This window comes from Rattus rattus, chromosome 13 (assembly GCF_011064425.1).
Source record: "Rattus rattus isolate New Zealand chromosome 13, Rrattus_CSIRO_v1, whole genome shotgun sequence".
NCBI lineage: Eukaryota > Metazoa > Chordata > Mammalia > Rodentia > Muridae > Rattus > Rattus rattus.
In genome coordinates, this window is record NC_046166.1 from 70,540,947 (window position 1) to 70,566,770 (window position 25,824).

The 25,824-nt window shown below is 48.7% G+C and overlaps 1 protein-coding gene across 2 annotated transcripts in view; it reads right to left on the reverse strand.

The window, feature by feature from the left end:
• Nucleotides 1–3,190: 3,190 nt before the first annotated feature.
• The window catches only part of Cul4a (cullin 4A), a 37,551-nt gene continuing 14,917 nt past the window's right edge, over nt 3,191–25,824 (reverse strand). For both annotated transcript variants that reach the window (XM_032919134.1, XM_032919136.1), the window contains 15 exons: nt 25,314–25,476; nt 24,973–25,062; nt 24,094–24,176; nt 20,959–21,026; nt 18,819–18,937; nt 18,051–18,243; nt 15,601–15,705; nt 15,348–15,458; nt 15,164–15,249; nt 14,588–14,695; nt 10,491–10,604; nt 8,114–8,219; nt 7,571–7,743; nt 6,501–6,653; nt 3,191–4,598 (listed from right to left, as the gene is read on the reverse strand). In XM_032919134.1, the coding sequence (XP_032775025.1) occupies nt 4,503–4,598; nt 6,501–6,653; nt 7,571–7,743; nt 8,114–8,219; nt 10,491–10,604; nt 14,588–14,695; nt 15,164–15,249; nt 15,348–15,458; nt 15,601–15,705; nt 18,051–18,243; nt 18,819–18,937; nt 20,959–21,026; nt 24,094–24,176; nt 24,973–25,062; nt 25,314–25,476 (1,768 nt within the window). In that variant the 3' untranslated portion in view covers nt 3,191–4,502. The remainder of the gene's footprint in view (nt 4,599–6,500; nt 6,654–7,570; nt 7,744–8,113; nt 8,220–10,490; nt 10,605–14,587; nt 14,696–15,163; nt 15,250–15,347; nt 15,459–15,600; nt 15,706–18,050; nt 18,244–18,818; nt 18,938–20,958; nt 21,027–24,093; nt 24,177–24,972; nt 25,063–25,313; nt 25,477–25,824) is intronic.

Sequence of the window (25,824 nt, forward strand, 5' to 3'; positions counted from 1 at the left end):
CACCTGTGACATCATCCCACACCTCTCCATCCCGATCCTTGAAGTGGATAGGGCCTTCCCTGCAGCCATTGCTTCCCTAGGTCCCTCCATCTAGTCCCTGCCTTGGTTAAGCTTGCACCAATGGACGTGAGCCTTTTCTCCATTGTGAGCACCTCCAGACCTCTGTCATTCCCTGCCTCTCACCTGGGAGTCCCGCCCACATCACAGGCTTTGCTGTAACTGCTTGAGTGCTAGGCAGTGCATCCCGTTCTCTTGGCTCTCTGATCTCACCTCAACTCTCTCATCTCACATCTTGGATCTCATCTCCCTGGACGGTGTGGCTGCCCTTGGCCACGTCCTCCAGCAGTGGACCCTTGTTCACTCTTCAATCATGCCCCACTTCTTCTCACTCACAGTGGTATGAGTCCACAGCCACCAGTGTGACCAGTGTCTTCCTTCCCACCTCATCATGACTGCTCTCTGTGATGACCGGGCCCTCCCTCCCATCCCCAACCTCTGGATGCGCTTCAGTCAGGATGATCGTTCCACTCATCCCCTTTGAGTGTGGAGTCCACTCACCTAGCGTGCTGCTGGTCTGATTTCCTAGTGGACAGGGCTTTTAATCCTTTAAACTATTTGTTCATGCTTTCAGAAAATGTATGAGTGTTTTGCCTGCATGTATGTAGGTGCACCAAGTGTGTGCCTGGTGCCCCCAGAGGTCAGAAGAGGGCATGGATCTCCTGGGTCTGTAGTTGTGGATGGTTGGGAGCTGTGGTTCTATGTGGTTCTATGAATCCGGGTCCTTTGCAAGAATTAGTGCTCTCAACCACTGAGCTTCCTCCCCAGCACCCATCCACTGAGCTCCCTCCCCAGCACCCATCCACTGTGCTTCCTCCCCAGCACTTTTTTTTTTTTTTATTTTTTTAAGATTTATGTGTGCCTGGGGGAGTTCATGTGGGCATGCTTGCAGGTGCTCTCCAAGACCAGAAGAGGGCGTTGGATCTCCTGGAACTGGAGCTGTACATCATGACCCACTAGACATGGGTGCTGTAAACTGAACCCAGGTCCTCTGCAAGAGCAAGAAGAGCTCTTAACTGCTGAGCTGTGTCTCTGGCCCTTCCAGGTTTTGTCTCTTCCTTTCCTTTCCTACATTCTCTTCACTTGTGTGGTAAACTCATTAGACATACGTATAAAGACATACAAGTGAAAAGCTACTGTGGCCTAGGATGGGCTCCATGGTAGAGCACATACCCTGGCTTCTATCCCAGCACCATAAAATGAAACAGAGCCAACAGACCCGGGATGTAGCGGCGCACGTCTCGAACGTCACATCAGAACCTCCAGGTCATCCTCAGCTACAAGATGAGTTTGAAGCTACCCTGGGCTACACAAGACCCCCCCCAACAAAACAAAATGCCACTCAGCATTAATCCTATTCTACAAAGTGAATCTCATCTAACTACACCAGTAGAATAAAACGGTGAGAATTTAAAGAGACTGCAGAGGTGACCCAGTGATTGAGGGCTCGATAGAGAACCCAGGTTTGGTTCCCAGTGTCCACACAGTGGCACATAAGCACCTTTAACTCAGATTCCAAAGGATCCGATGCCCTACTCTGGCCACTGTGGGCGCTGAGTGCACAGGATGCAGATGTGTGTATACAGGGGAAGTCATGCACAGAAATCTGGGGTAGAGAGATTGCTCAGTAAAGAAAATTGGCTGCTCTTCCAGAAGACCTAGGTTCTATCCTCAACACCCACATGATAGCTCACGACCATCTGTCATTCCAGTCCTAGGGGGTCCCACTCCCATTTCCGACTTCCACAGGCTCTAGGCAAACACTTGGCACAGACATACGTGCAGCCTGTATTAGCCAGAGTTCTCTCTAGGCTCTAGAACAATAGAATGGATAGAGTGATTTACAGGCTCCGGAGTCAAGCTCGTCCAACAGTAGATGTCTCCTTGACAGAGAGTTCAGGAACCCAGAATTGTTCGGTCCAGTAGGCTGGGCATTTCAGCTAGTTTGCCCTGCCTGTTGGAATCCTGAAGGAGGCTTTAATCCCAGAGAAGGGACGCCTCAGCCGCTGGATATACGAAGTTACGGTGAGAGTGAGGGCAGGCAGGCAAAAGCAAGGTTCCTTTCCCATGTCCTTTATTAGGCTGCTGTTGCTAGAAGGTGGTGCCCAGGTTTAGGGTGGGTCCTCCACTTCTAATGATCTGGATTTAACACGAGTCTTCCAACCTCAAACAATCCTATTTACCCAAAAGCCCCTTACGGATGTTTCCGGTTGCTTGGGTTTTTAGTTAATTGCAGGTGGAGGTGACAACCAAGAATAACTATCCCACAAGCAGAAAAGTACCTATACATATTTTTAAAGAAGTCCTACACTTTTGCATTTATTTTGTATATTTACATGGAGGTCAGAGGACAGCCTGCTGGAGTCAGTTCTCTTCTTTCATCGTGAGTTTCTGGGATTAAGTTCAGGTCATCAGAGTTGGTTCCAGATGCCCTGATCCACTGAGTCATCTTGCTGGTGCCCTATTGGTATTTTAAAGTGAGAGACAACTCCTATCTTTTTTCTCTTTTGAGGACTGGCCGTAACTACAGGCCTTGATAGAAACACACTGGCCAAGAGCGCTACCATTGAGATCCTCCTCAGTATCCCCGGCCCCCTTAATCTACTTTAGACAGTTTTACCGAGTGGCCTACTACAGAGTTCACAGATTCAGGGGAACCCTCATAAGAACTGCTCATCCTTAGGTGTTTCGTCTGCTGCTGCAATACAGCCTTTTGTCAGGCTGTGGGGCTGTGGGAAGGCCACCAGACTTCTGCTAACTTTGTGTCACAACTTCTCATTTTTCTTAGGTTTTCTAGGCAAAAGTCCCCTGAAATGCAAACTCCAGCCCTGACGCTCTCTGTGTGGGTGCCTTTCTGGCTGTTATTTTCTCTGTGCTGCTGTCCCTCATTAACTGTTACCTCTGAAAGACACTCAACAAATGTTGGTGAGTGAGAGGCTGGGCAGAAGTGAGGAGAGTGGAGGGCCTATCCCTGCTCCTGACTTGGTCAATGTCTTGCTTGATTTGTGATTGTGGTAGAGGAGAGGGACGGGCAGTCACATGAGGGTGACAGGGCTCATTCCTTGTCTGATTTGCTCGCTGTTAAAGCTGCTGAGCAATCAGGAGGAAAGTCGTCCGCACACCCGACATCTTATTAAAGTCACTTAAAGGCCAATTAAACTAGTTTTATTCAAAGTAAGTCTACATTAAATTACAATATTAACAATCTGTAGACACAATGAACTTAAAATATAAGAAGTAGAAATAGAAATCTATTTGGTCTTTCAGAGACCACATCATAGAACTCATAAATGAAAATTTACAAATATAGAAATGATACTTAAAGAGTAAGGGTTTCAATATGGGGACCCAAAAAGATGTCATATCTTAAACATGCATGTTTCAAAAAGGGAGAATCCTTTAATAATTTAGCATAAAATCGAGTTATATAAACTTGGTATATTCCAGAAAATATTGCTTTAAACACTTATACATGATCAAAATTCCTTTGGTAGCTTTTAATCAAAATGAAACATGCTACTTTGTAAAATATAAAGTACTTTTAAATGTTGCAAAAGTGTCTGTCATCATCACCATGCCAACAGCACTATGGAGCCTTGTTCTCCCTGCTCAACCTCACGTGTACACACAGTATGTCACCAGGAACCAACAAGTCCTTTGCCTTTTGACAAACATATCGAAACTCCACAGAGTGCCAGGGCAGAGATCCAAGACGGCCTCTGTGCCAGACTACAGAACCAGGCCCAATTTTATTATGGTAATCACACAAACTGCAACTTCAACAGTCAAACAGCAGTCACCCCAAAGCCAAAACCAGACCTCCACACTCAACCGGCATGGAAACAAACATGAAACCCCCAAGCCCCTAAACAAACGACAAGCAGTCCTCTGGGTGAGCTGTATCTCATGACAGACATGATGTCCTCTTGGCACATCAGGGACCTCACTTAGAAACCTGATTTACAGAAGCCAAAGTTTCCAACGTTCTGAAATACACTGCAAAGAGGCCAATGCTCAGGGTGAGAGAGCTGAGTGGCAGCCTGGACAGATTCTTCCCAGTGCCTGGCAGCCCAGGGCACGCTCTCTGAGTCTTCATCTGGGGAAGAACACAGCATCTAGGGTATTTCCACTGTGCCCCACAATCACACACACAACAAACCGAGCCCGTGGCTTTCTGCCAGAGGAACAAGAGCTTGTGAAGGAACTTCTCAACGCAAAGTCAGAGTAACAGAAACAATAAAGAAGTAGAGGAAGAAGCAGGGAGGAAAGACGGTGTCATCGCAAAGTCCTTGCGCCCTGGGAAGCATGAGCCAAGAGCCACATCCTCTGCTTCGAATCCGAGCGTCCAGAGTCGGGGCAGCTGCAGGAACCTGGAAACAGCACAGCAGCGTCATACTCTCAGGTGCTTCTAGTGTCTCACTGCGAGACGGCCATCGGCCGCTGCGTCACGCCACGTAGTGGTACTGATTTGGACTGTCTTTGTCTCGTTCCATATAGTCTCTGTCTATAAGTGACTCAATCCTCTTTTTCAAATCTCCAGGCTAGAAAAGAGAAACCAGACATGTTAGGATAGAAACACAGACCCAATATCCTGCACAGAATATGTCACAAAAATATGCAATGCTACAACAGATGTATACACACACACACACACACACACACACCGATAACTACAAAATGATCATGTTAGCATATTCTGAACAAATGTTCTATTATTAAAATATATATATGATTTTTCTCTATTGTCCAGGCTGAACTCACTATGTAGCCCAGGTTGGATTCGAACTTGTAGTAATTCTCCTGTCTCAGCCTCCCCAAAGTAAAGGTTATAGATGTGCATCCTTTGTGAAGCACTTTTTCTATGTGCTCAAACCTATTCATTCCATACTTACCAGATGTGGTATCTACACAGGATACCACAGATTCTGAGTGTTCCTCTCAGTTACTGTAAAAGTCTGTCATTTTCACTATGCAGGCCTCACTACAGAGCCTGTTCCCACTGCTTTAACTTGCTGTGTGGATAGAAAGCAGGTGGCCAGCCACACACACCTGGCCCTAAAGCAGGTAACCAGCCACACACACCTGGCCCTAAAGCGAGTGACCAGCCACACACACCTGGCCCTAAAGCAGGTGGCCAGCCACACACACCTGGCCCTAAAGCAGGTAACCAGCCACACACACCTGGCCCTAAAGCAGGTGGCCAGCCATACACACTTGACCCTAAAGCAGGTGGCCAGCCACACACACCTGGCCCTAAAGCAGGTAACCAGCCACACACACCTGGCCCTAAAGCAGGTGGCCAGCCATACACACTTGACCCTAAAGAAGGTGGCCAGCCACACACACCTGGCCCTAAAACAGGTGGCCAGCCACACACATTGGTTCTAAAGCAGGTGACCAGCCACACACACTGGCCCTGCCTTTATTGTTTTCTTTTGTGAGACAGGGTCTATCTTTGTAACCCTAGCTATCTTGGAACTCACTATGTAGACCAGGCTGGACTCATCTCACAGAGGTTTGCCTGCCTCTACCTCCAAGTGCTGGAATTAAAGGCATGTACAACTATGCCCAGTCAAAGAACTCAGTCTCAGTGGATGACTAAACCAGGGCCAAGTCCACTGCCTTAGAATGTCTCTGCCCAAAAGGCACCTGCCTCCACTTGTGCTGCAGTAGGAAACACATCCAGCACTTGGGAGCAAGTGCCTTCTGTTGAGGGGAGCACCATTTTCCAACAGCAAACCCTTCTCTTCAGTGGCAGGCCATGCATCTTACAAGCCATGGCTGACCATACAATTAGCTATAAAAGCACAGGACCTAGAACTTTGCCCACCTCTACACTATACTCTCCACTTAATTACTAGGTTGCTACATTTGCAAACCGACAAACAGATGCCCTTACTTGGGACAGGAAACAACACAGTATAACATGGGCTATGCACCCATCATCATGGAGGGCAGGGCCAGGCACTAGCTTCACCGATCAGTCTGTCTCATTGTGGCTCCTGAGGTACTAATAATGCATTTTATGGGGTATTTCTGCAACGCTCCCCTAGCTCATCTTTTACTTTGCAGGCTACAGAACCCTTAGCACTTAGTTCTAGAGCTAAAAGAAGGAGGGACAAGCTGAGGCTGACTCACATCTCCAAAGCAGGAAATGCGACTACATAGCTTGTGAACTCAACACCACTGCCTGCCACGGGGGCCTGGGAAGTGGCTTTAGGTGTTACGGTGAGGGAAGACCATCTGACATCTTGTGGCTGTGGCCTCTGCTCCCTCCTGAAGACACAGCATGTAACATGCTTGGAGGAGCCGTGAGTCTCTGGATCTGTACAGGCCATTGGCATCGTATGTGTGGGCCTCTGCTCACGCAGGCCCTGTGTTACCATTACAAGCTAGGACATGGAACACAGCACCTGACATCCAGCTGTGCCCACCGTACTCACCTTTACTGGAAATTTCAGCTGATTGTATAATTCAGAAACTAGAAGATTATGACCAAGTGTCTTCCTCATTTTCATTATTCTGACTATAGCAGCGTCGATCTGGTACTGTCTGTCCTGGAACACTCTCTCTGTGGTGCTAACCTGTTCTTCAACCTGGACAAGAAGAAGGAAACGGCGGGGGTGTCAGAGGTTTCAGCATGGTTCTGCATTAACACACTTGGTTTGATGCAGACTGAGGCAGGCTTTGTTCTGCTGTGTTACACTGTAACTGTCCCGTGAATGCCCTTAACTTTTCACAGTGTACAACTCTCAACTAGCACTTGAAGAGTGATCTTAAAAGTTGTATTTTCTTTTATGAATGCTGTGTCAAGGGCTTCCTAGCAGCATGGGATGGCTGTGAACCACCATGTGGATACTGGGACCCAAAGTCTTCTGAAAGAGCAGCCATTGCTATTAACTGGCCTCCTTAGACACATCATTGAGCATTTTGAGTTTATTTCCTGTGCAGCAGACTGAAAACCTCAGGACAAGTGACACAGTCACTGTCTGTGGGATGGGAAACCTGTGACATCACTCAGGTAATTAAACTTGTTCTCCCATCTATAGTTTTTAAGAACCCTCCTCTTACACATACTGGAGTAAGCATTTCTAGGAATGAGAAGCACTGAACCCGTGTGTGTGTGTGTCAGCTTTAGGTCAGAAGGGCTGACAGCTATGGTTGTAAGCTTGTCTAGCTTTGGAAAACTGAGAGCCTGCTCTGGAGTCTGTAGGGCCTGTAGTAGACCTCCTCCTTCCAAGGCTCAACAGAGGGCAGGCAGTACCTCTGGAAATCCCACGTGCCAATTCTGTTCCGGCATTTGACATAGGAAGGTAGGATTTCAAACAGGTTTCTTGACTTTGACTTCTACTGATAACATAAAACCAATTAAAGATACATAAAATACACTCCAAAACTCTACATTTGACCTAGATTCAGACTTATGCTCTGACCTCTAATGGTCATGACAGTACTAGAACAGCTAAGGACTCTTTGGTGAGACCATAGGAGTATGAGGAGAGGCTACACTTACGGTTTCCTTCATCTGGATTTGATTGATCTTTATTCTGAACAACTTGTGTTTGAAGTCTGCATTGAAGATGAACTTATCTCCGTCTTCCACCTCCTTCCCTTTGGGACTTTTAATCAGGACCCGGGCTTTACCACAGGCGAGAGACTGCAGTGTTCTTCGCAACTCACTGTCCTCTGAGGGAGGCAAAGGAGACGACGTCAGAGAACACACAAGAGACTCAGCCAGGAGAGAAACCGTGGATGTGCCACAGAGTCCATGCCTTCTCTTAAAACGCTTTTCCCCTAGCGCTGTGGATGGAACCCAGGGTCCTGTGCAGGCCAGGCAAGCAATCTGCTACGGAGCCATACTTCCAGCTCATACTCTCTTTTAAATCAACATGGTCGTTTTAAGTGCCAGGTGTGAGGGTGCACACCTTAATCCCAGCAATTTGGAGGCAGAAGTAGGTAGATCTCTGAGTTCTAGGATAGCCAAGGTGACACAGCTTCTAAAGCAAACGAACGAACAAACAAACGAAGGTACATCATAAGGAGTCTTCCTTCCTACCTATGCCGGTGGCCATTTTGATTTCTTCAAAGCTGAACCCGTCGCCCTCGTTGAACATGAGCAGCACGAGCGTTTGGAACAGGGACACCTGGAACTCCTTCTTCCCCTTTAAGAGAACGGAGCCGGCACAGAAGCTGAGCGTCTTCACAGTACAAGTCACAACAGGATGCTTTTGTGTGCATGGTTTGGTAGGGGATTCAGAACTAACTAACCACCACCAAGTGAAGAGAAATTACGCTATTGATAAAAGAATGAGATGAATACTGGCATTATGTGTAAAGCCCTGGACGTGGTAACACAGGCCTGTAAGCGAGCAGCGGGAGGCTGAGGCCGGGGATGCGGGCTCTGAGTCCCATCGGCTCCTTGCACATTACCATTGCTTCCCAGATGTCAGGCCTGTCTGTTTGTTGCAGCTACTGTTTTTAAGACAATGGCTTGCTGTAGAATCCCAGGGTGGCCTTGAACTTTCTATCCTTCTCCCTGTTTCTGGAGTCCTGGGCTCAAGAACATGCACCATCACACAGGGCTTTCTGAGGCTCTGGGTGGCAATGGGAGCCCTAGAGGCTTAGGAGGAGCACAGGGAGTCTGCGTGAGAGCACGGGAAAGGAAGGCTCAGTGCTCGCAATGCTTTGTTCACACGAAGAACAAGTGTACAGAGTGCTCTGAGGGCAGACTCTGCCAGGATGTTCCATGGTCCCCTGTTCTCATCTAGAATGTCCCAGTGCACAGTTAGTACCACGAGACCTAGCAGTTCTGTAAGGAGAAGGCAAAGGATAGGAAGGGGATTTGGGAGAGCAGCAGTGTCAGGTGCCTCCTGCTGGACCCTGGTCCTGTTTCATGTATTTCAGGGGCTGTCTGCTGTCTGCAGAGGTCAGCTCCTAACTACAGCCAGATACACACAAGTGGCACAACTCAACCTTGCAGAAGACTGTATGTGGTGCCTACAGAGTAATACAATGTATTATGTGAGTGTATTATAATGGCTCATACGTAATTTATATACTAAACACAGATGTGAACATGAGGCTTCCCCACACATTGCTTGGTAACATGCTTCTTTCGTGCCTTTGTGCAGCCTGTGTCTGATGCTCTGTGGTGAGCAACAGCTCTGTGGTGAGCACAGCTCTGTGGTGAGCACTCAGACCCGAGAATCTTAGAAAATGTCTTAGTAAGGACTCCTGCCCATCTCTAACTGAAGTGGCTTTAAAAGAGAGCATGTGGAGATCTTAAAAGATTCTCCTCTTGGTTTCTGGACACATGACAAAACTTGTTCTTTGGCTTGGCACTTTACAACAGAGGGAAGATAAAACAGTTAACAGAAAGAAGTGTGGGGGGCGGGGAGCTGCAACAGCTCAGCAGGGGAGCTGCTGCTCTTGTGGGACCAGCACCTGCCTCGGTCTGCATCGCACTGTCTGCGGTTAGTTCCAGGGTGCTTGGCCTGCTTCTGGACTACTTGGGTGTTTTGGTCTGCACAGTCAAACTTCCATAAGCCACTCTCGATGAGACTACACAGCTCAAGTCCCTGGGAGCTGCGCTTGCTGGTCTTCTCCAGTATCCGTCAGCATCTTGGTCCCAGCCACACTTCACTGTGTTCTGTTCAGCCGAGAGCTAGAGTATCCTTTCATCACGCCGGGCTTCAGGCTGGCTTTTATGGTTGCCTCTCATGCCTACTGCTCTCTTAACAACTGCATGGGTGGTGTGTAAGTGGGCGCTGCTGTGCATGCACAGAGGCCAGAGCAGGATGCTCGGTATCTTACTCTGTTGCTTTCTGTCTTTTTCTCTCAAGATAGTCTCTCACTGTTTTTCACTGAGGCTGGGAAAGTCCCATGATCACCCCATGACTTTGCACCCCAACTGCACAGGTTAGATGTGAGCACAGCCATGCCTGACTACTGCCACAGTTTTAAGTAATAGTATTTATTTGTTCATTTATATGTGCAGGTTTTATGGGGGTCAGAGGACACCTGGGGGTTGTTTCCCTCCTCCTACCATGTGGATCCTGGGGAATCAGACCCTGGCTGTCAGGCTTGTTGCCCGGTGACTTTACCAGCTGAGGCATCTTGCAGACACCCACACCTGGCTTTCCGTGGGTGTCGAGGATGTGAGCTCAGGCCTTCGTGGTTGTGCAGCAAGGATGTTCCATCTACTGATTCGTTCCCCAACCCTAACAAATAATGTGCTATTAATTTACTTTTGACTTTTGTTAAGTAGAATATTAACCCTTTACTTATTATTTTAATTGACCAAGAAAAGCTACTGCTCAATCATATTGAAAAAAATCTTGCCTTTCATTGCTATGGAGGTTCAATGACAATCTGAAAATCTCCTAACATCCTGTCAGAAAGGAAGAAACAGGAGCACTGGACCAAGACCTGACCTCCTTAAAGTCCGCCTTCAACACAGCGTGTCCCAGCGTCGTCTGCCACTGCAGCTTCCGGCCACTGTGCTTGCCCAGGTAGAACGTCTTGAATACTTCCTGAAGTCTGACCATCTGCCAAGCAGGAGAAAGATGGGAGACACTTAGTACACCCTGACAATGACAGAGCTCTCTCTTTTTGTTTCTTTTTCAGCACAGGGTTTCTTTATGGCCTTGGCTGTCCTAGGACTCTGTGGACCAGGCTGGCCCCCAACTCACAGAGATCCAGGGTACTGGGATTGGAGGTGTGCGACACCATCACGCGGGCCTGACAGAGCTCTTACAGCCAGCACAGCTGAGCTGAAAACGCAGCTTCAGGTTCTGAGTTACTTCCCAGGTTGTACTAACTGTGGTAATACCCGGCCGTCTTCAGACCTCCGCTTCCTGTGACCTCTGCCTGGGGTCTGTTTTTGTGCTTGACACTCAGGCTCTACCCACTCCTGCTGGCCATCTCCAGCGGCACATGTGGCCTCGGTGCCTGTGGCCCAGAGCATTTCCTCTCCCTCTGACTAGGCTGCTGGCACACATTGTCACAGTTCATACTGACATGGCCTGTGGGGGACTGTGCTCTAGGCTTTGCTGCCAGCTGATGGGCTTTGGAAACTCAGAATGGGGTAGGCCTGTTGAGGAGAAGGTCGTGGGGTGTGCCTCTGAAAGCATGTCCTGTCCCTGGTCTGGCTGGGCCTTAGTGCTCTTGTCTCAAAGCGGGAGTCCAGCCGACCCAGGCTACAAACTGTGAGAATGTGAACCGCAGTGTCTTTCACGTACTGCCAGTGACAGAAGGCTAACCCGGGACACGCACAGATGCATGCAGAGCACACACTGAATGACTTCAAAGGGCACCAAAGAGCTGAGTGTGGGTTTGCGGTCACCAGCGGCTTGGCTGGCAATCTCTCCGGAACCCTTTCTCTCCTTGATCCCTTACCATGGGCAGGCAGCCTTTAGACCTCGGCCTTCCCAGACTAGAGAACTAATTTATCAGTCTCAGGAATCCTGTTGCAGCAACAGAAAACAAACTAAGACAGATGCTTTCAAGAAAGTAAAAGATAGCAGCTCACAGAGAAAGTATCTGCAGATCACATACGTACTCTGATAAGAGTCAAGAGTCCGGAACATGTGAAGACCACTTAAAACAACAAGACAACGCAGAAAAAGGATTTAACAAGATAGCTTGGCTAACACACACATGAAAAGATGCCTAAGAGGGCTAGAGCTGGAGAGATGGCTCAGCGGTTAAGAGCATGGACTGCTTTTTCAGAGGTCCTGAGTTCAACTCCCAGCAACCACATGGTGGCTCACAACCATCTGTAATGGGATCTGATGCTCTCTACTGCTGTGTTTGAAGACAAGAGTAGTAATATATATTAAAAAAATAAATACTTTAAAAAAATTAGATGCTTGGCATCATCCCCAGGAAATAGTGACTACACCCAGGTGGGCACCACCTCTTTCCTACTACAGGGAGGGCAAGAAAGGAGTGTGAAAGCCAAGCTCCTCACTGCTAGGCTCAGTTAAATACAGAACAACTCAGGCTGCTTCAGCTATTTGTCCTGAAGTGACCATGGCATTCACACCCATCTTCACAGACACATCAGGACAGTCCAAGGCCCGTCATTCAGTGTCTGCACACAGAGTCTAAAGAGGGACAAAGCAGCAACACACACTGGAGCAGGAGGGAACCCGTCAATGTGCACATTATGTGTGAGCCCCAAACACAGGACACCAAGGACAAGACATACAGAAAGCAGGCAGTGGCTGCTGCCCACGGGGAAGAGACAGGGTCAGGCCACCTGAGGGGATAGGGCTTCCATCTAGAAGATGGAAAATTCTATGTGAAGGTGTATTTTGTCACAGTTGAAAAAAATGCAGTGTTAGGTAAGGCTCTAACACCTGCTACAAACCAAAAATGTCCTCACAGACAATGAGGATATGAAAAAGGCCCAGGGAGGAGCTGCAAGTTCTGGATATGGTGGGCATCAGATAAGCAACATGAGTCCAGTGACAGACCTGGAGACGGATATATCAAGTGGAGAAGAGACTTCTTCCCTAGAGCAGAATGTTAGCTTCTAAACAGATGGAATTGGACAACCAACCCCATTCATTACAGTAAGGTCAATTCAGACAGGGATTGTTACACTGGCGGGTGGGCACAGTCCTGAACAGCTCCTGTGGAACATGGACCCGGGGGCTGAGAGGAGGCCCTGCCTGTGCTCTGGGTAGTGGGTAGGTACCACAGCAGCAAGTCAGTGGTCACTGCTATGGCAACTACACAAGAACAACTGGAGCGGGAGTGCACTTTGGGTGGGTGTCAGTCTAGAGCTGGGTGCTGTCGTCACTTAGGCCCATGGCAAGGTAGAAGGGCCCTGGAGGGAGGGTGTGTCAGAGGAAGGCAGTGTCACTCCCTTCCCAGTGGCCAGGAGATAGAAGAAGTGAAGCAAAGGGAGCAGAGCCAGGGAACAGAGGCTACACCTCCAACCACACCGACTCCTGAGTTCTGAAACCTTCTTACAGTCATCACCCTGAGTCCATCTACCGCATAAAGGAGGTCGGAATCTCCTGATACAATCCACCCTAGAGATGTCCTCACAGACACAGGCTGAGGCACGCTTCGCTAACCTATGTTAGTCCTCAATCCAGTCATGCCGTCAGCTCAGATTAACTGTGGCAGCCATCAAGAGGTACTTCAGACAGCCAGCAAAGCATGGGTGAAGGACTTACATCAGTGAGCTTCAGACAGCCAGCAAAGCATGGGTGAAGGGCTTACATCAGTGAGCTTCAGACAGCCAGCAAAGCATGGGTGAAGGACTTACATCAGTGAGCAGGTCCTGATCTCAGGTGCTTGGGGTAATCCCAGGAGGCCTGCACTGAGACTATGAGGGCAAGGGTAGCACACAGTTCACAGAACAGGAAGGAGATACCATTTCCACAGCCAGTGTCAAACACAGGCATCCTAGGAACTACCCTGCTGCACACTTTGGACACACTTGGACATTTTAGAACAAGTGAGAACAGCACAGGGTCCTGAGGCAGAGATGCTTACTGGGTAGAGATGCTTCTCAGAAGGCAGGACCAAGCACAGCTACCAGGACAGAGGCAACATGGCACAAACCTACCTGAAACAAAATAAGCCTGACCCCAGGCCTATGGCGAACGGCAGGTACAGGCAGCACTCAGGGAAAGGGAGGAACGGGTGTAGTCAGGTTCAGCAAGTGGAAGATGGGGGCACAGGACACCACGTCCAGCCAAGGGAAAGCAGACAAGCAAGCTGCCTCTGAGCTGCGGCCGTCTGTGCTGTGAGGACAGTTAGCACAGAGAGGGAGACAGGGCTACAGAGAATACTGCTGTGCTGTGAGGACAGTTAGCACAGAGAGGGAGACAGAGAGGGCTACAGAGAACACTGCTGTGCTGTGAGGACAGTTAGCACAGAGAGGGAGACAGAGAGGGAGACAGAGAGGGCTACAGAGAACACTGAGGACCGAAAGAGGAAACCGAGAGGACAGTCTTGGAACTGAACGAGTTCCACTGGGAGTGGTGACCATCTCAGCAGGCCTGTCAGCCCAGCTTTACACTTGCTGCCTGCCCTGGTACCTGCAGTCCCTGAGCCTCTCCTCTGGGACGGCCCTCAGCCTCTATGATGAGGACAGTCCCTCGACCAGGAAGCCTATGCTGCTCCTCTGTCTCCTGGCATCACTGAGGTTTGGGCATTCGGGTTTTAGTCTCACTCAGCCCACAGCCCCATGTCTCACTTCACGCTCTCCATAATACTCTGAATCACAGTCAGAACATAAGTCCCTAAACACCACGACCAAGACTCATCATTGTCACATGCTGGGAAGCAAGGCTCAGCCAGGCAAGCTGCCATTCCCACAGTGTCCCTGCTGGAGAGCAAGAGGACACGGGCTACAGGGAAGGTGCCTCTGACTACGACTGAAGAGGCCATTTTCAAACACCACTTTCCAGGGGCCACAGAGCATGGAGAGGGTGCCTTGGGAAACTTCCTCCCACCACTACGGTAAGAGGTCTGGACAAGTGGGCTTGTCCAGTGGCTAACCACTCACCTCTGGAGGGAGGTGCACTTCCATGGGTGTGTATGTGGGCCAGTAGCCCATGGTGAGGATGTTCACCGTGAGGTCGATAGGGCCTGGTGCACTTTGGTTCTGCATATGCTAAAAACAAAGACAGCCAAGACAAACAAGTACACAAACCCGCAGTGCATTGAAGAAGAAATAAATGGTACATGCATGTACGTAATTGTGTGTTCTCTCTCTCTCCCCTCTTTCCCTCTCTCCCCCTCCCCTCTCCCCCCCTCTGTCTCTCATTTCATTTCTTTGGGGGTGGAGAGACAAGGTCTATGTATCTCTGGCTGACCTGGAACTTGCTATGTAAAAAGCAGGCTGGCTTTAAACTAAGAGATCCATCTGTCTCTGCCCCCCAAGCCCTGGGATTAAACACGTGCACCACCATGCCCAGCTTGGACATCGTGTAATTTTTACAACACAGTCTCACATGTGCATCTACTTCAGTCTTCTGAACATGCTCCAGGGTGGTCGAGGAACGTCTCTCTTTACTCAGTCTATGCTACAAATGTGACAGGCTCTTAAACCCACTGAGCCACTTTTACTGAGAAAACTCACCTGCTTGAAGTGAACCATGATGTCTTTGGACAGCTCCATGTCCTTGAACATGCCCTCCAGCTTGCTGGTAAAAGCTGCTCCACACTCTGCACATGAGCAGGAGGGTGATACAGGGCTGGCGTGACACAGGGCCGCCTGCCAGCCCGCCCGCCCGCCTGCCCATCCGCCGGCCGCCCCAGCTCACCGTGCTTCAGCTTGGACAGCATGGACTTCTCGGCGTCCACCGACGCGCTCTTCCCCACTAGCAGCCTTTTTGCTAAGTCTTTCTTATAAAATGCTTCAAAGACATCTTTACCTGTGCAAACAGGAAAACAAGACCTGAGATACCTGGTTTGCATGCTATACTCCATGGTCAAAGAGCTCCTCGGTACTATTTCTGGGTTGGGGGACATTTTTCCCAGTGAGTGCAGGTCTGCACGCTCATCCTCCTTCCTCACCGTGGATGAATCGGAACAGAATCATGATCTTGTCCAGGATCCTCTCCAGCTCCTCGTCTGTTGCTTCCTTGTTGCCTGCTCGTAACTTTGAATCCACGTGCTTGGCTAGGAGAGCAAGAGTTCCAATCAGAAAAGGGCTGCCGTGTCAAAGCAGAGGAGACAGCTGGACACACAGGCCTTGGGTGCCGTCCCCAACACAGCAGCAAAGAAACTCACACACGAAAACCCTCAAATCAATCTCCAGGAATCAGACAGACTTTAAAACAAGTTGTCTCGAAGTAATGAGAATGTATCTTCCAAACTTTAACAAATTCACAGATTGAAAGAATTCTTTAAAAAAATGATCTCAATGAGTTTTTATTTTATTCTTTTTTGAAGTTTTTTTTTTTAAGATTTATTTATTTTATTTATATGAGTTCACTGTAGCTGTCCTTCAGACACACCAGAAGAGGGCATCAGATCCCATTACAGATGGTTGTGAGCCACCATGTGGGAATTGAACTCAGGACCTCTGGAAGAGCAGTCAGTGCTCTTAACCACTGAGCCATCTCTCCAGCCCCTTTTATTTTATTCTTAAAGATTAATTTTTTTCATGTATACGGATTTATGTCTCAGCCAGTATCAGCAGAGGCCAGGGAAGGACACTGAGGCCTCTGAAGCGTGGGTTACAAACAGCTGCCACTGAGATCTGAGCTCTGGACAAGCGCCTGAAGCCCCCAGCCCATCCCAGGCCCTGACTTGATTATCGATCTTTATGTGGGGTGTTTCGTGTCACGTGTGTCTGTGCAGCAAGTCTATGTGCTTGATGACTCTGGGGGCCAGGAGAGGGGGTCAGACCTCAGAACGTGAGTGACACATGACTGTGACCCTCACGTGGGTGTGGGAATTGAAGCTAGGTCTACGGGAAGAGCAGCAGTGAAGTAAACTGAGACATCTCTCCTGCTCCCCCAGCCCCGCCCCGAGTGTGTTAAAAAGCAGGCTTTGTTTCTCTTCTAACCCTAGATTTCATACATGGGTTTTAGGACATGGCGCCACAGGCACCGGAACGCACCCTTTTAAGATCTGCTGTAAGACACGCAGCTGACTTTCTCAGAGAACTCCCCTTGAGGTCTCTTGCTTCTGCGGGGACAGAGTCAGCCTGCGTGTATATCAGGGCCAAGACCCCACGAGTGCTCTGACAGCAGAGCCTAGGGCTCTGGAAGCCCATGCTCCCCTGGGTTAGCCTCCACGGGAGTACTCAAGTCTGGCTAAATTGTCAATGGTTCCCTGGCTCTTTAATAGCTCTTAAAAAAAAGAGACGAATCTGTATATTCACGTCTGTATATTGTATGCAGCACACGTATGTAGATGATTTTGTGTGGTTCACATGTGTTGGCATGGAGGCCAGGGTAGCTCCTGGGGCATTTTCTTGACCACTTCTCTACCTTATTTTTTGAGACACAGTTGGCCATTGAGCTTGAAGCACAATGACTTGGGTAGGTCAGCAGGCCAATGAGGTTCTGGGATCTGTCTGTCTGTCCGTCCTCCCTCAGCACTGGGGCTACATGTCACTCTCTGTCCTAGGAATGCAGTGATACCTTACTAACCAGTGGGGGAATGAGTTTCAAGTATGCCGAGAAGTACACATCCCGGCTGGAGCCAAGGCCTCCCTGAACCCCTGCTTGGGGTCCGCTCAGGACAAAGACCGACACTCATCTTTTTTTTTTTTTTTTTTTTTTTTTCTTTTTTTTGAGCTGGGGACCAACCCAGGGCCCTCAAGCTTCCCTAGGCAAGCGCTCTACCACTGAGCTAAATCCCCAACCCCGACACTCATCTTTAAAGGCAGTTCTAGAGCCCTTCATCCACCTGGCTTACCAACTCTCATCCTGTCTCTGAGGTGTTGCGAGCTTCTGGTATATTCTAAAAAGCCTTGGAATCTCCTGAAACACTCAATCTGGTTGGGAATTCTTTTTACTTCCCCCCCGTTTTTGAGTTTTTTGTTTTGATAGGGTTTCATTATATGCCTTGGCTGGTCTAAAACTCATTATGTAGACCAGGCTGGACTCAAACTCATAGATATCCACCTTCCTCTGTGAGAACCAAAATGGTGTGTACCACCATGTCCAGCTTTCATTGTCCTTTCTTTTGGAGACAAGGTCCTATCATGTATGATCTGGAACTTGTTATGTAGATAAGGCTAGCCTGTGTTCACAGAGATCCACCTACCCTCCACCCACAGAGTGCTCAGTAAGACATGTGCCCACACCTGGCACTCTGTCTTATATTTACAGAGCACCTAAGAAGCCAGTATGGTGGCCATGGGTAAAGGGGCCACCTGCCAAGCAGAGTTCAGGCCCTGACTGCAGGGTACAGAGCTCCTGGAAGCCCCAACTCCCCCTGAGCAGGACCGCTCATGGACGGTGTGATGCACTCCTTAACTGTAAGCAGGAGGTGCTGGGCTGCTGCCTTACCAATGAGCTCTGCCGGCTTGTTTGGTCTCTTGTTTATGAACGTCTCAAAGGATTCCTTCATCAGGTTGATGAAGCGCTCGTTCCTCTGGAAGCACACCTCCACCACGTGGTCCACTTTGTCCTTAAAGTCCAGCAGGTCTTGGACCATGTCTTTGTCTTTCTCAGGATTGATGACAATGGTTGTCCCAAAGGTCTACAGAAACAAGAAACTACTAAGTCGGCACCAGGCTTAAGAAGCAAAGTGTGTCTTTTGCTGTCTCACAACATGGTGTCAGGCCTGGTTTTTCCCACTCTTGGCATGTGGCCATGACTGTGGCTATCGCCAGTATCTCCTTGAGCAGGTGATGCCTGGCATTCAGAGGTCCTGGATCAGCCCCAGGCATTGGACCTAAAAGATGCCGAATGGTGCCATACTGGAAGTGAGGGTCACAATGACTGGATCACATAGGTAGGAATTGGGGCAATAAATCTCAAACTGGGCTTAGAAACCCAGTAGAAGGCAGACCAAACTGCTGGGCCAAAGTATGTAAAAGTTTCCAGGGAGCAGACATGCCAGTGAATGAATGTGTGCCTGGGTGAGCATGTGCGAGAATGACAGGAAGCTCTAATCCCTGCACTGCAGGTGGATACCTGCACGGCCACGGTGCTCCTGTCATCCAAGACAGCACTCCTGGGTGATCTGGACAACAGATGACTCCTCACAGTAGCTGGCTGCCCCTGTGGGGTGGAGTATGTCCCCAGTGGGAGGCACCCAGGGCCCGTGTGTACCTTGATGTACTCGCTCCAGTGCTGCAGCAGTGCGTGCTGGCCCCCTTTCACCCGGCTGAAGAGCTGGTACATCTGTGTGAGGTCGGGCACCCTGTTCTCATCCAGCAGCTGCTCAAGCCCTGTGGGATGCACGAGACAAGTCACAGCAGGAAGGGAGCCGTCATGAGTGACATCAGGACAGTCCGCACACACAATAAGGATGCGGCTTGTAGACTTAAGAGCATATACCTGCTACGGAAGCAAGCTCATTTGATGCAGTGCCCACGTGGCTCCTATATGCGAGTCTCACTTTTCTAAGTGCACTGGGAAGGAGTGCACAGATTACTTCCCAGTTCACTGAAGCCCTTATTCACAAGAGTAACGAGTCAGGAATGTCTAGACAAGTGTTCTACTGTGAGAAATCCATGGTGCAAACTATTTCAGGTTTTGTCTATCAGTCAGAAAAACACTTGTTTCAGAGCTGGCTAGATGGCTCGGCAGTTAAAAGCACTCGCTATTCTTGTACCTATGTTTGGTTTCTGGCACCCACATGGTGGCTCACAAGCATCTCTAACTCTAGTTCTAGGAGATGTGGTGCTCTCTACCACTGTGGGCAGCGCACACATGCAAAAACAAATCTCAACTGCACTCATCCAACCTTGAAGTTTTTGAGTTGACTAATTTGATTCACATAATAAATTGTAAGGCAGATTAGCATTTATCCCATATTTCATGTATTCAATATGGCATTTTAGTACGTTTTCAGTTATTTACGCTTTATAACTTTATCATTTCATGTTATGTGTTTTACCTGTATGTAAGTACATGCAAGATGTTTGCGCAGTGCCTACAGAGGCCAGAAGAGGGCATCAGAGAGACTAGCTGTAGACCTAGGCTCTCAAGCTACTTAGGCCACAGGTCTTCTCCCCACTGGGCACTGATCCCCACATAGGTGCTGGCTAGAGGTCTAGATGCCTGGCGTGTCGAAATTGCTTCTGAGCCAATATGCAGATAAGCTTTAACTTCTGTAAGATATTCTCTCTCCTAAATGTCTTAAAATTTTAAGAGCTTTTTACTTTTTGGAACTTATATAACTGTGTGTATGTGCTTATGTGTGTGCACGGATCTGTAGTCTCTGCATAACTGTATATGTATGTGCTCATGTGTGTGCACAGATCTGTAGTCTCTGCATAACTGTATATGTATGTGCTCATGTGTGTGCACAGATCTGCAGTGTCTGTATAACTGTATGTATGTGTGTATGTGTGTTTGTGTACAAACCTGTAGTGTCTATATAACTGTGTATGTATGTGCTTGTGTGTGTGTGCACTTATCTGTAGTGTTTATAACTGTGTATGTGCTCATGTGTTTATGTACATATCTGTAGGTGTCTGTATAACTGTATGTATGTACTCGTGTGAGTATGTGCACACATCTATAGTATCTGTATAATTCTGTATGTATGTGCTCGTGTGTGTGTGTGTGTGTGTGTGTGTGCACACATCTGTAGGTGTCAGTATAACCTAGTGTACAGCTTATGAAGAACTAGAACAGAGGAGACTGAAGCTGGCAAATGAAGGGAAGGCATGGGATGCTGGTCTGGGGATACTGACGGCTGTGATTTAATCAGCGCACACGGAATGCATTGTCTTGACATGCTGCCATTCTACATGCGGCACTCCACAAGGAAGAACAATATTTCACAAAAGAAAAACCTTCCAAGGTGGTTTAGCCAAGCAGGGCTGAAAATCACCAGCCACAGTTTGTTTTCTCCAAGATAGTGTTTCTCTGTGTAGCCTTTCTGCCCTGGAACTCTCTCTGTAGACCATGCTGGCCTCAGAATCAGACAGCCATCTCTCTGCCTCTGCCTCCCAAGCGCTGGGACTAGCAGTGTGCTACCACTGCCCAGCCAGCGCAGTTCTTCAATGTTTACTTAAAAAATAAAAGGTCCAAGTTACAGGCAAGTATGGTGGTGTACACCTTTGATCCCAGCTGAATCATTTAACTACAAATTCCTTTGAGGGCTAACACTTATTAAACAAGTGTCAAAATAGTTTGTCCTATAAAAATAACAATTTGTGAAGTTATATACAATGTTCCTAGAGTGTCACAAGTTAAAGATTAGAATTCAGTGTAAAATCACACGATTGCGAAAACCTACCTTTCTGAAGAATTGCTGTCAAATGTTCTCCTAACAACTGTTTCTCCACACAGGCAATCAACGGTTTTCTGTAACGTCAGGAACAGAGCTGGTTGGCCACTGAGGTGAGAGTTAAAGTCACGCAGGCAGCGTACAGCCACTCGGACAGAGGGCTAAAGCCCAAGATTTTCACTAAACTCACTGTTAATTATGGCTCTTGCGGATGATTTCAACTCGATCTATTTTTTTCATGAGACAGGATCTCGGTACATAGGTCGAGCTGGTCCTGAACGCATGGCTTGTTTGTTTTTCTGCCTCCACTACCCAGTGCTGGGATCACACATTCACCACCGTCCCTGGCTCTTGCAGCACCGTTTCCAGACATAACTCGCTGAATAACACAACAGGTCCACAGGAGGGTCCAGAAACAGTTGGCGCGAGCACCTGAGGTGCTTGCCTGCCTGGCTGGTGTAGGTGCATGAGTATGGCACCTGGGTTCTGACTTTTCCCTCTGCCCCTCATGGTTTGGCCCCTGGTGTCACTTGCTAAAGCTCCTGAACCATACAGGTACACTCTCAGGCAGTCTGGACCGCGTGGAGGAAGCAGAGACGCAGTCTAGAGGCCGGCAGGGCACACTAGCCGTGCAGGCTCCGTCCTATCACACGCCTACTGAGGCTCTCCGCTCTGTTCACCCTCACGCTGGCCACCCTCACGCTGGCCACCCTCACGCTGGCCTGCTGGCAGCATATCATCACGATGTTGAAGCACCATCAGGCCTAAGATTTTCTGCAGCCTTAAGTATTTTCTGAGGCAAATTACCAACTCCCTGGGGCTCCAGACTCTGGCCCCTCTCCTCCTCCCTAACGGCCCACAGTCATCCACACACTCTGCCTTCCACTGTGCTGTCAGCCCTGCTCCTCACCTCGATATCACAGAAGGAATTGGCAATTGTCTCATCTGCTAATCTAGGTCTGAGACACTCCTGCGCTCCACTCCTCACCCTGACCTTCCCCACGCCCATGGTTACTGGGCAGGAGTCTGCTCACAGAAACAGCCTGCTACAAGGTCTAGGCTCATGAGCACCACACAGAACAGTCTGACCATTGCAGTCACAGGTACAGAAATGGCTTTCCTGGTTCATCCCCAGATCACCCACTGTTCTGAGACAGGATCTGTACAGAACTCACCATGGAGACCAAGTGAGTCCAGAACCCACAGATGTGCACCCCCCTTGACTTCCCTTGAGCCCCACACCAGCCTCCTTTCTCTTCTTATTCCTAACTCACTTTCTCTTTTCAGAAGAGTCCAGAGAATGATTAACTTTAAACATTTCTCAAGCCTTCATTTCAGAGTTTATAAGGAACACTACTGGGATGTAGTACCCAGGAATAATGTTTTAAATTATGCACTGTGCAAACACCACAGCATGTGCAGAGGAACCTGCAGGAGTCAGTTCTGTCCTTCTGCTATGGGTCCCAAGGACTGGACTCAGGTAGTTAGGCTTGGCAGCAGGTCATCCGGTCTCCCTGTGCAGCCCTGAGTGGCCTGAGACTCGCTGTGTAGATGAGGACAGCTTTGTTCTCAGAGTCACCTGCTTCTCTGCCTCCTGAGCATTAAGATTAAAGGTGTACATCAACTTTCTACAAGGAACTTTTTAGCAAATTTAAATCTCATAGCACCTATGGCAAAAGGCAGGATTATATCCCACTCTCCATGAAAATGGGAGTTTAAAGTCTGAGTGGCCCGAAGCTGTTACTTTTGAAGGGAACACAGTGTCCTCTGCGGCTCCCTGCTTGCTGATGCCCACACTCCTGCGGCCTCCTCTTAACTCATCTCCTCTACCAAGTGGATGCAAATATCAATTTTTTCTTGAACATTTAATCTCCCTAACTAATGGCTCTGAATAACTGTATATGAAATTAAAGGTTTGGATTACACCCCCCATGTTGGTGCCATGCATAAAACCTAGTTTTTCCTCCCAATCACTTAACTCTCAGCAATTATGACTCTGAGACTAATTATTTATTAATAAATGCTTAGGCCAGAGAGCTTTGACTTGCTCTTAACTTATCATGCCTTTTATTCTAGCCAATTTCAGCTACATGGCTAGTTTCTTCTCCTTGTCTTCATATGTCTGTCTCCTCAGCTTTCCAGGGCAAGTCTCCCATGACTTTATTTCCCAGAATTCCCTCTATCCCTGCTGGTATCTCAGTTCCAATGTCCTGCCTCAGTACACTGGCCATAGCTGTTTTATAGACTGGTGATGCTTATAAGAGAGCCTCTCCACAAGTGGGAGTGTGATGAACACATCAATATCCCCAAGCAACCCAGACTCCCCCATCTCAAGTCTGGACGAGGACCCATGGCGTCCCTCGCTCGAGAGGGAGAGCACAATTCTCTTAAAGGTGCTGTCCTGATCTTGCAAGCTATGTCTCCTGGGATCTGAGCCTTTCTTTCCTCTTGTCCACAAACCCCGAAGGACTGAGCTTCACATGTCCCCTCTGTGCCCCCTGCACATCTCCATCTCCTTGCAGCAGTACATAACACATCTCGTCTGAACACTGCCCATCACCCCAGACTCCAGAGGACAAAGGCCAATGAAAAGGGAAATGTCCTGTTTCCCAAGAATCATGGCCATGTAAGACATCTAAGAAACCCTCCTAGCTGGGGGTTAAAGAGTGCACACTGCTCTTGCAGAGGCCCAGAGTGCAGTGCCCAGCACCCACACCAGGTGGCTTACAAGCACCCAGTCCCCCAGGTCTAGGGGGTCTCACCCTGCTGGCTCAGGCATCTGTGTTCACATGCACATCACCACACACTGCATATGAAAAGTACTACATAAACGTTAAAGAGCAAGAAGCTAGAAAGAACCTTGTACTCAGTGAGGTAGGACGTGGAGACTTGTACTCAGTGAAGTTCTATCAGACACACAAAGCGCTCAGATGCTAAGGGTGCTGCTCTCCTTGATGATCCTCTCGTGATAGCTCGTGGTGAGAATACACTTTGTACCTGCTGAGCACGCACACGTTCTAAGCAAGGCTTGGCCTTGGGAGCAGAGCCGTCTCAAGTGCCGGTGCACGCCAGGGGCACAAGCTCTATGTGTGAGGCCAGAAGGCAGTGCCTGTAGGAACTGGAGTATTCAGTAGCAGTGCTTACTGTGTGCTGTGGTCTAAGTAAGTGATCACTCGGTCTGCTTCCTCTTCTAGACGTTTACTCACATGGTTAAGGTATTCTGGAACCTTCCAAAAAAATTTAACATATCAATGACAAAAAGATTTCTCACATTATACATAAAATTTCCTCAAAAAATTAGAGAAAAAAAAAAAAAGAGAGAAAAGCAAACACATTCAACTGAAACATTTATAGACTACCATTGAGAATCACCTCTAAAGTCAGGGCCAGTTTGCACTCACTGCTTACTACAAAGTGTTGGGGGACAAAATACACACCAGTGGGCCCATAATGGGTGAGTTAGTAGTAGTACCTGGGTAGAAAGCCCAGAGCTTACTAGCAACCTGCACCCACACATGGCTCACTTGGACCTGTTGGCAGTGACACCCTCCCTCCCCTGTAATCACAGTAACTGCAGACAGACATCACTTGTCCAGGGGGAACTGTCCTCAGTGCCACCTGCTAGCATGGCTTCAGCTAAACTATGATCTGACAGGCTGGGCCCACATGGGGGAGCAGGCCATGTAGGTGCTCCCAGCTCCTGTCAGGACCTGAGAAGCAGCTTGGTGGCTCTGAGGTGAAATTGCCTCACATGCGCTTCTTTACATACTTTTGGGGAAGTGTTCTTTACCAGTGCCTTACACAGATGGAAATTTTGATTTTTAAGACTTGCTCTTTATCTTCTTGCTTACACATGTGCTCCTTTGCTATTTCAGAAACTACTTCGGGGGAGGGGAAATAAAGGAAGAAAGTCCTAAGGGAAAGAAATTAACTTCTTTCTAAGGACTTCAGAGAGTCTGGCCAATGTGTGCATAAGAAAGAACAGCAGGCCCGAGGAGTGGGTCACAGCCCAGCACATCTCACCTCCCTGTCTTGCATCAGCCGCTGGCCTTCAGCAGCGTACAGACAGTTAGTCTCTTCCAAGAACTTCAGTTCGAATGAGTCTTTGTAGACCTAGGGAGTGAGCAGTCACTGATGAGCTTGAACACAGTGCTTCCTTTTCAAGCACTATCGCTTATCAGTCCTTTCTTCTGCGGCTCCTCCCTCGTGTGGTGTACCTCTGGCCTCCGCCACTCTCCTTAAGGACTAGACAAACGTGCTTTCGGCTTCTGTGGTCCTATTCCCCACCTCCATCTCTCAAGCCTGCATTACTTTGGGGCAGGCACCTGCGCATGGCTGTCACATGCTCACGACCAAGGCCTCACCTGGAGATCTGAGAGCATGCTCAACAAACTGCGAAGCAGACTCCTGTCCACAGCCTCGCCGCTTCGTTCACGCCCAATCAGCAGCAGGATCCCATCAATGGTCTTGCTTTGCACCATCCTGTCGCTGATGATGTGGTTCCTAAACAGCTCTAGGCCCATGTCCCTGAGAGAAACAGAACCAGGCTTTGTTTCAGCCTTCCACACGTGAGAGCTTCGTGTGTGCGCCATGCACCAGCCCCAAACTGCTGTTTGCTAACCATATCCAGAGCTTGAAACGTCCTCTCGCAAAAGCTTTTTTGGCTAGTCCAAGGTGTCCATGCCTCTGCCATAACTGAGGTTACTTCCTAGATAAGTCAAGGAGATAACAAGATCTCCTGTGCCACACAGGCACTCAGTTATCCAATTGCTATTGTTGGATCAACTGTCCGGGACTTCTGGCTCACCACTCTCTGGGGTGAGCCACAAAGATATCAAGACTGTGGGAGTCACCACTGCATCTGCTCCCTCTGCA